The sequence below is a fragment of the Ochotona curzoniae genome, unplaced genomic scaffold (genome assembly GCF_017591425.1).
Source record: "Ochotona curzoniae isolate NIBS_2020 unplaced genomic scaffold, NIBS_Ocur_1.0 contig_4148, whole genome shotgun sequence".
NCBI classification, from domain to species: domain Eukaryota; kingdom Metazoa; phylum Chordata; class Mammalia; order Lagomorpha; family Ochotonidae; genus Ochotona; species Ochotona curzoniae.
In genome coordinates this window covers 101,132-111,023 of record NW_024466146.1, presented here as the reverse complement: position 1 = coordinate 111,023, position 9,892 = coordinate 101,132, and the positions used below count along the sequence as shown (strand labels likewise).

At 39.9% G+C, this 9,892-nt stretch overlaps 1 protein-coding gene across 2 annotated transcripts in view; it reads right to left on the bottom strand.

Annotated features, from left to right (window-relative positions):
* Window positions 1-155: 155 nt before the first annotated feature.
* The window catches only part of LOC121159402 (caspase-8-like), a 33,447-nt gene continuing 23,710 nt past the window's right edge, over window positions 156-9,892 (bottom strand). For both annotated transcript variants that reach the window (XM_040984438.1, XM_040984439.1), the window contains 3 exons: window positions 5,075-5,216; window positions 1,770-2,271; window positions 156-489 (listed from right to left, as the gene is read on the bottom strand). In XM_040984438.1, the coding sequence (XP_040840372.1) occupies window positions 354-489; window positions 1,770-2,271; window positions 5,075-5,216 (780 nt within the window). In that variant the 3' untranslated portion in view covers window positions 156-353. The remainder of the gene's footprint in view (window positions 490-1,769; window positions 2,272-5,074; window positions 5,217-9,892) is intronic.

Here is a 9,892-nt window from a genome sequence, read left to right as displayed (position 1 = left end):
AAATTAAAATAAAATAAAAATGCAATGGTGCAAGCCAGTTTTGGAAAGCTCAAGCAGAACAGGCTGTGGTCAAAATGTTTTGTAACAGGGAAATGTCACTTGGAAATGTAAAAACAAAGAACAGGGATCACACACATACAAAACAGTCTCCAATGAACAGTCAGATAAAAATTATTTTATTCTATGAATATGAATGAACAGCTAGAAAGAGAAGGTTTTTAAACTACTTTGTTACATTTAACTATTTTTGTTTTAAAAATAATACTGAACTTCACATCTAATTTAAAAAGTGCATAACAGTATTAACTTAGTAACTAATAAATAAACCTAGTGTTAGATATGTCAGAATGTCATCAATCCAGAGGGAAAAGCAACTTCTTGGTTAGTGTGAATGTGGGCTGTGGCATCTGCTTCTCCTTCTTCTCCCCAGCATCTTTTTTGCTCACTTGATAGTTCACTTTGGTCAGGATGGTAAGGATATCTTCACCTCTGAAAAACACAGAACAACACGGTGACCATCTGGGGGACCACCAGCTGCTGACCCATCTCCTTTGCTCTGCTCAGGGATAACTATAGCTCTTCTCAGGGCATCAGGCATTTGAAGCTATCCGTTGCTGGGGCAAGATAGATCACCATTTGCCATGGGAGTGAGTTGTCTCCAAAGCTTAGTAATTCAACCCTGGTTTACTCAGAAATCCCGTTGACCAGTAGAAGTCTCAGGGCCATGATTAGATTTGTTTTTTGTTGTTGTTGTTGTTTGGCAGGGAGCGGGGGGTTCTTTTCTTACTCTGCTCCATTTGCTATGTTGCTTGACATGCCCTGACCTCTGCCTGTAACCGCTTCTATGGATTCATCTGCAATGTGATCAAAACTTCAGGCCATTGAAAGTCCAAAATCTGCACCCATCTTTGTCACCAGGCTTCTTAATAATTTCGCTGGGCAAGCTCTTCCTCCATCTCTGTAGCTAGTCCCTAGGACCTAGTCGGATTCATGATCTGAATTGTAAAATGAAAATATCACAATGGTGATATTGTGCACTCTTCACGTGCAGTGCGAAATTCTAATTTTTTTATATTGACCCTTACAATATAAGGCAAGACGGAACCTGCCAAATATTCCTCACTATTCGTGTGCCTTGCTGTGTATGTATCTGGCTGAACTGTGTTGAATGGTGCTATAATTTAACTTAAGGAAGTGTGTGATATAGCAAGTGAAAAAGGAGTATTTTCCCACGTGTGTGGCTTCAAAGCATCCAGTGTAGTGGAAACACAAGAGCTGTCTGGTTTCTATTATTTATCTCCCACAATGTACCTATAGAGTTTGAGTCTGGTTAGCCATTATAGGACTTTCAAAAGAGGATGTTAAACCTTAAAGTGCTTCCAGCCTTCTTGGAAAATTTCTAAACTAGTTTGGTTGCCTCAGTAATTTTTCTGCCTAAAGACAGGGAACAGAACTGTCTGACTTGACCATCTTTCCTGGCTCTGTGATACTTTGTTTCCTTTGAAGTGTTGATTAAAGGAAACACCAAATAAGTATCCCCATTTCTCCATCTGCAAGCAAAGATGCTAACACTTGTCTTCTCTCCCACAGTTAAGACATTTGGAAGTGAATGGGCATCTCCCATCCCCTGTCTTGCATACTTCTCTGATCTATTAATATCTCAATCATAAAGCACATTCTATTGAACTCTGAATATGGGTCTATAATCATGGCTTTGGGGGTGAGGCAGGTCATAGAACATAGAGAAGGGTTAGGTCAGCAACACTTACAGAGGACATCTTTCTTCCAGGCTCTTGCAAAGAGATTGGATGTACCAGGTTCCCTCTAGGAGATTTCGGAAGGAAACATAGTTGTTCACAGTGGCCATTCCCAACAGGAAGTCAGCTTCATCTGGGACATATCTTTTTGGAGACAATGAGTCCATTTCTAAATAGGCTTCTTGCTGTTCTGAGTCTGTCTCAACAGGTACACCTTTGTGATACTTATCTCCTTGACAAGCTTGAATAAAGAATACTTTGGGTTTTCCAACAAGAGAAGGGCACTTTGAACCAATGAAATATGAAGTCAGATCATAGATGCGGGCCTCCTGTCCATCAGTGCCGTAGATGATGCCCTTGTCCCCGTGCGACAGGATGCAGCAGACGAAGCAGTCCCTGCCTATGTGGTCTATGTTTTGGTAATATTCCAGAGCATCACAGATTTCCTTGGCTGTGGAGTCATTGTAGCGTATGACTTCAAAATGCAGTCTTGTGAAGGTAGTATTCAAAGCCTCTGAAAAGTAAAGTCAGAAAAGTTACATTCCATCACAGTCATTTTCAGACTTCCAGCTCATAGAGCAACGAGTTCCATGTTGATAACCATTTGAATTGGAACTTAAAGAACAGGACCTCCTATTTTGGTAGCTGGATTCTATAGGCTTCTATCAATTGTCACCAGCAATTGAAAACATTTCCCAGTTCTGAAGCATATGAGAAAGAGCAGAGTGCTATTGTTGGCCTGTTGTCTTTTCTGAACCAGTTTATGAGATGGCTAAATTATTGAGACTTACCACTAAGCTCATTTAGTATATGATTGCTTCATATTATCAGGGGAAAAGCAAAATAGATTTTAAAGATTTATTTATTTATTTTAAAGGCAGAGTTACAGAGAGGGGGAAGAGAGAGAGATATCTTTTTCCCTGGTTCACTCCCCCAGATAGCCAAATAGCCTCAATGTCTGGGACTGAGCCAGGCCGAAGCCAGGAGTCTGGAACTGTGTCTGGAACTCCCAGGTCAGTGTAGAGGCCCAAGCACTCCAAGCTGTTTTCTGCTACTTGCCCAAATGCATTCAGTAGGAGGAAGCTGGAGCAGAAGTGGAACAGTCAGGATGCAAACCAACACTCACATGAGCTGCTAGTGTTGCAAGTGGAAGCTTAACTCACTGTGCCACAATGCTGGCCCCAAAAGCAAAGTGATTTTTAATAAAACATTACTATTTACTCTATGCTTAACCAGGGCACAGCCTGGTTATTCTATGCAAAATCTTTAGATTTCTCAGAAATAAAACATATTTTTAAGAACACAATCAAGAGATCTACAAAAAACAAAAACAAAACCAGCTATCTTCTCTATTTCTCACTTTCTCACTGTATTCCCCTATCATGTTTTCCAAAGGCAAACACTTTGAGTTTTAGCTACATTTCCAATATTAGCTTCTATTTTAATTAATCTAGATGCTATAAATTTTGGATTTCTGCATTGAGTTCTTGTTAAGAATGATGAGCAGGTTGAATCAATAGTAATCTATTTTTTAAAGATTTATTTACTTTTATTGCAAAGTCAGATATTCAGAGAGGAGGAGAGACAGAGAGGAAGATCTTTCATCTGATGATTCACTCCCCAAGTGAGTGCAACGGCTGGTGCTGTGCTGATCCAAATCCAGAAGCCAGGAACTTCTTCCATGTTTCCCATATGGGTGCAGGGTCCCAAGGCTTTGGGCTGTCCTTGACTGCTTTCCCAGACGACAAGCAGGGAGCTGGATGGGAAGTGGGACTTCTAGGATTAGAACCAGCACCCATGTGGGATCCTGGCATGTTCAAGGCAAGGACTTCAGCTGCTAGGCCACTGCACTGGGGCCTATAGTAGTATTTTTATTACTAGAATTATAGATACATAATATTCCTTAATAACTCCTTTACAATAACTCCTTTACTTTATTCCTTAATAACTCCTTTACAAATAACTCCTTTACCACTCCTTTGCCCTGTTGAGTTTCTCTTCTCCTGGGGCATCTGTAGATCTTTCCTATAATAGCTTTTCTGAAGCTATGAGTGTTTTGCTTTTGACTTACTAGCTTGTTTTACTTTAGCAGAGCTCTTAGCTCATGAGAAGTAAAGTTTTTGAGTCCTTGAGTGAGTCTTCATTTCCATGTTCATATTTTTTATAGTTTAGCTAGATATAAAACTTTATTTCCAAAAGCAGTTTTTTCTTATAATCTTGAAGGCATTTCTTTAGTCTTTAGTTTTCAGTGTTGTTACTGAGAAACGCAGTGAGATCTGGTTCCTGGTATTGTGTATTTGTCTTGATTTTTGTTCTCTAGATGTTCCTAGAATGTGCTTTGATTCAACTCTCAATTATAGACCTTTTCAGTCTGGAGACTGCTTCTTATTCAAATCATGGGAAATTCCATGTCCCCTCATCTGCTCTGTCCTCTCTTTTTGAAAGAACTCCATTAGAATTGGAAAAAATCCTTGAGTGGTTTTCAAATTCCCTTATCCTTTGCTCTTATTTTCATTCTTTCTTGTCTTTTTGTCTGATTTTTCGAGATTGTAATTTTTCATTTTGGGGCTCATAATTTTCAAGGATTCTTTCTTGCTCTGTTTCTGATCTTTTAATAAATTTCTGAAAATGCTAAATATAGATTTTCTGAAGGTTTATTATTATTTGGCATCGTCTTTATTTCTTTCATATTCTAGTTCATTCTTTTCTTATTTGTATTAAATTTTGTCTTCACATGTTTGATAATTCTTGGCTAACATTTCATAAGTTCACTAATCAGTTTATTTGGTTTTTAAAAGATTTATTTATTCATTTTAAAAGCAGGGTTATAGGACAGAGAGAGGTCTTCTATCTGTTGTTTCACTCTCCAAATGACTACAATGTCCAGGGGTGAGCCAGGCTGAAGCCAGGAGGCAAGAGCTTCCTCCAGGTCTCCCATGTGGGTAACAGGGACTCAATCATGTGGGCCATCTTCCTTTCCCTTCCCTGAACAATTGTTGGGAGCTGGATCAGAAGTGTAGAAACAAACCAATGTCTATATTGGATAATAGGCAGTAGCTTAACCTACTAACCATAATGGCCCCAGCTAATTAATTTTAAAATTGACTAAACACACTGTACACATGAGTGAGTTTGTTCACTGATGAACTCCATAACATAGCCATTGGCTGAGGCCTGGCCATTTCATCAGGAGACCCCTTGCAACCAAATTGCATTAGAAATCTGGCCAGCTTGGTACGGTTTTTATTATCTCCATTCCAAGTATAGAAAATGGGTGTTAGAAACATTTTACTTCTCCTTTTTAGGTCCAACCATACCTGCATCAACTTCTGTTCCTTTCCTATCCTTCATGTTGCGATGTTTGGGTATTTTCTTCCGTGCCATGCTAAAGTCATGATTGTTGAAGATCAAACAATATCCCCGAGGTTTGCTTTTCATTTGGTAAACTTCACCTGATATCTGGAAAACAAAAACCCAACCCAGAGGCTGAATGCAGAGCAACATTTTGGTTACTCAATACTATGTCAACTAATTCCATAACATTATAAATTGTTGCTGATGTTATGTTGAGGCTTTTAATTGATCGGGATGATACTCTGCCGGCTCTACCTTCAGACCAGAGATGGTCTCTCCAAGAAACCGTTGAACTTACCAGGACAATAAGATGCTGGACTCTGCTTGGTATATGCTTGCAATGAAAGAATCTCAACTGAACTTGAACTGTGGTAATGCAACAAGGTGGAGGAATCAATCCACCATGGGGGGAAGGTTTGGGAAGGGGTGGGAGGAATCCCAGTGCCTATAAAACTGTGTCACATAATGCAATGTAATTAATAATTTAAAAAATATATTAGGTTTTACAGTTCTTTGATATAGATCATATGCAGTCTGACTCACATTAATTGTTGGTTCATTGGTTACTTCACAATATCTTATTGCATGTGAGATAGTCTATTGGAGGTTGAAATAATATTACATTTTACAGGTACTATTTTTCATATTGACATCATTTTATATCAAATTAAGGCAAACATGTGGTATCTCACCTTTGGGATTGGCTCATTTCCCTTAGCATTATGGTTTCCAGTTGGGCCCATTTGGCCACAAAGGACTGCATTTTTTTTAATAGCTGAGTAATACTCCATAGAGTATATGAACCATAGCTTTCTTATCCAGTCTTCTGTTGATGGGCATTTTGGTTGCTTCCAAGTTTTGCAATTACTGATTGTGCTGCTATGAACATATGGGTGCATGTTGGTTCTCGTGTAACAGGTGTTTTGGATATATTCCTAGGAGTGCTATTGCTGGATCTCATGGTATGCTGATTTTCAGTTGTTTGAGTGTTCTCCATACTGATTTCCATAGAGACTGTACAAGTCTGCAGCCCCACCAGCAGTGGAGTAGGGTTCCCTTTTCCCCACATCCTTGCCAGCAAGTTTTGTTGGTGGTTTTTTGGATGTGAGCCATTCTTACTGGTGTTAGGTGGTGCTTCATTGTTGTCTTCATTTGGACATTTTTTCATACGTTTGTTTGCCATTTGGGTTTGTTTCTTTGTGAATTGTTTGCCCATTTCCTGTGCCCATTTCTTCAGTGGTTTGTTTGTTTTGGTGTTTTGGTTGTTCTGTAGATCTTTGTATATTCTGGAGATTAGCCCTCTGTCACCTATGTAGTGTGCAAAGATCTTTCCCATTCTGTGGGTTGTTTTTTTTTACCTTGTTGATTGTTTCCCTTGCTGAACAGAAGCTTCTTAGTTTGATGTAGTCCCATTTGTTTATCTTGGTCTTGATTGCTATTGCTTTTGATGTTCTTTTTAGGAAGTCAGGGCCTACTCATAAATCTTGCAGGTGTTTCAAACATTCTCTTCGAAAAGTTTGAAAGTTTCTGGATGTAGGTTTAGGTTTTGTATCCATCTTGATTTGATCTTAGTGTATGGTGAGAGATGTGGGTCTATCTTCTTGTTTCTGCAGGCTATTAACCAGTTGTCCCAACAGCATTTATTGAAGAGACCTTCCCATTTGCATGGATTGTCATCGTTTTTTTTGTCAAAGAGACTGTATCTATGTGGGTTCTCATCTTTGTCTTATTCCAGATGTCAGTTGAAATGGTTGTAGTTTTTCGCCATTCAGTATGATGCTGGCCTTGGACTTTTGATATATTGCTTTGATTATGTTGTGGATTGTTCCTTTTATGCCTACCTTGGTTAGGGTTTTTAGTATGAAGTGGTGTTGGATTTTGTTGAAAGCTTTTTCTGCATCTATTGATACTATTATATGGTTTTTGGATGTGGTGTATTATATTTATAGATTTTCTAATATTGAACCATCCCTGCATTCCTGGAATGAATCCTAATTGATCCGGGTGAATGATCCGATGTTTTTTTGAATTCTATTGGGTAGGATTTTGTTGAGAATCTTTGCATCAATGTTCATCAGGGAGATTGGTCTATAGTTTTTCTTCTCTGTTAATTCTCTGTCCAGTTTTGGAATTAAAGTGTTGTTGGCTTGGAAGGGTTGCTTCCTTTTCTATTGTTTTGAAGAGTTTGTGGAGGATTGGGGTTATCTCTGCTTGGAATGTTTTATAGAATTCTGTAGTGAAACTGTCAGGACCTGGGCTTTCTTTGTTTGGGAGGTCTTTGATCACTGACTCAATCTCTGCTTCAGTCATGAGTTTGTTCAGGTCTTTTGTTGCTCTGGGCTACGTTTTGGTAAATGGTGGGAGTCTAAGAACCTTTCCATTTCCTGATGGTCTTCTGAGTTGTTGGAGTACGATTATTTGTAATAATCTCTGATTATTTTCTTGATGGTTTCAGTGTCTGTTGTTATGTTGCCTCTTTCATCCTTGATGCTATTAATTCTCACTTTCTCTTGTTTTTTGTCAGTTGGGCTAGTGGGGTGTCTATTTTGTTTATCTTCTCGAAGAACCAGCTTTTTGATTGGTTGATTTTGTGTATAGTTTTTAAAATTTCTATTTGGTTTATCTCCTCCCTGGTTTTGATAATTTCTTGTTTCCTGTTGTTTGTAGGGTCATTTTGCTGTTGTTTTTCCAATTCCTGGAGGTGTGTGGTTAATTCCTGTATTTAGTATCTTTCTTGGGCTTTGACGTAAGCACCAATTGCAATGAGCTTACCACATAGCACTGATTTGGCAGTGTCCCATAAGTTCTGGAATGTTGTATGTGAGTTTTCATTGGTTTCCATAAATTTTTTTATCTCATCTTTAATTTCTTCTCTGACCCATTGTTCATTTAATAGCATATTGTTCAACCTCCAAAGTTTATATATTTCCTGGGACATTTTGAGTTGTTGACTACCAGTTTCACTCCTTGGTGGTCTGAGAAGGTGCATGGTATGATTCCGATTTTTTTAAAGTTAGTTAGGCTTGTTTTGTGTCCTGTCATGTGGTCGATCCTGGAGAAGGTACCATGCACTGCTGAAAAAAATATATAATCCACATCCATAAGGTGAAAGGTTCTGTAAATAGCTACTACGTCCAGTTGCTCTATTGTTTATGTGAGTTCTATTCTTTCTCTGTTGAGTTTTTGTCTTGTGGATCAGTCTATTGGTGTTAATGGGGTGTTGAGGTTTCTACGATTATTGTGTGAACATCTATGTCTCCCCTTAGGTCCATCAGTAATTGCTTCACATAGCGGGGTGCATTTGCGCTTGGGGCATAGATATTAAGGATGGTAATCACTTCCTGTTGGATCATTACTTTCAATAATATAAAATGTCCTTCCTTATCTCATTTGATGTTTCTCACACTGAAGTCTATATCATCTGAGATGAGGACTGCTACACTGACCTTTTTTTCTCATCCAATGGCATGAAATATCTTTTTCCATCCCTTTACTTTCAGTTTCTTAGCATCTTTTCTGGTCAGATGTGTCTCTTGTAGGCAGCAGATAATTGGGTCCTGTTTGTTGATTCAATCTGTTAATCTATGTCTTTTTTTTTTTAATGGGAATTAAAATTTTTATGCTTTCCCATATCTAGCAAGCATATTTTTACCAAAGAAATACCTCCCAACACTTGGTATTATATTGGGAACTGTATGTTTCCAATTTCCCACCCTCCCCAGGTCCTGGATGTAGGGTATGCTCTGAGGTTCTTGCTCAAGTTATGAATTGCTGCCAATCTTGCCACTCCAAGCACTATGAGGTCTTTGAAGAATCCACTGATTGACCTAATCCACCATAGAGTCTCTGTTTGCCCCATATTTTGCTGCCAAGATATAGCTGAGATGGTTGGTTGACCTGTTCTGTCTTCTATCTTTTCTTGGTTCAGGTTCTGAGTCCAGCACTAAATTGTGGAGATCTCCAAAGAAACTGTCTGAGGTATTCTCAAAGCAGATTCTTGTATGTGGTAATAAGTACAGGGCCTGGCACAGTCCATCGCCCTGATCAGCTGGTGGTTGCAATTGCTGGGTTGGTTCTGTTTTCACTCCCGACTTCCACTGGAACCAATGGGTGTTGCAGTCCAGCCTGGTTCTGCCCAGCAAATACTCAGCCCTTGCATAAACCAGTGGGAGCTGCAGCCTAGTTGGAGCGACCCGCAATAACCCCCTCCAGGCCTGCCCCCTACCCTGGTTTGCCAGTATGTGTAGCAGTAGTCCAGTCTGTCCCACACCCCATTCCAACCCAGCTGCTGTCCTAGTTTTATGCCCTCCTGTGGAAGTGGTAAACCAAGAGGAAAGAGCCCACCATTTCCCTCCCAGGCCTCTCTCACTCCCAGATTATGCACTCTCGAGATAGTTCTGTGGTTTGACTTGACAGAACTAGCCCCAGTGCCAGCTTCTGCCAGCTGATGCTGTGGCTAAGCTCAAACAACCCTCACTCACTCTAATTTTGTTGCACCAGTAGGAAAAATCAGCCCAGCCTGGCTTTTCCTTGATCTAGTCCACATGAGGCCCACAGGTGTTGTAGCGCTGCCTAGTCTGGTCTGCCCCCATCCCAGCCTACACTCTCCAGCAAGAGTAGCTGTCCAGCAAAGGAACCCTCCCTTATTCCCCTGCTGGCTCTGCCCCCTCCCTTCCTTGTTCTCACGCTTGCTGGTTGGGTGCTGTGGTCCCTTCCAGTATAGGCAACCTCACCTTGGCATTCCGTATTGTGGACTAGTCTTTGTTGCGACCGAACCTGGT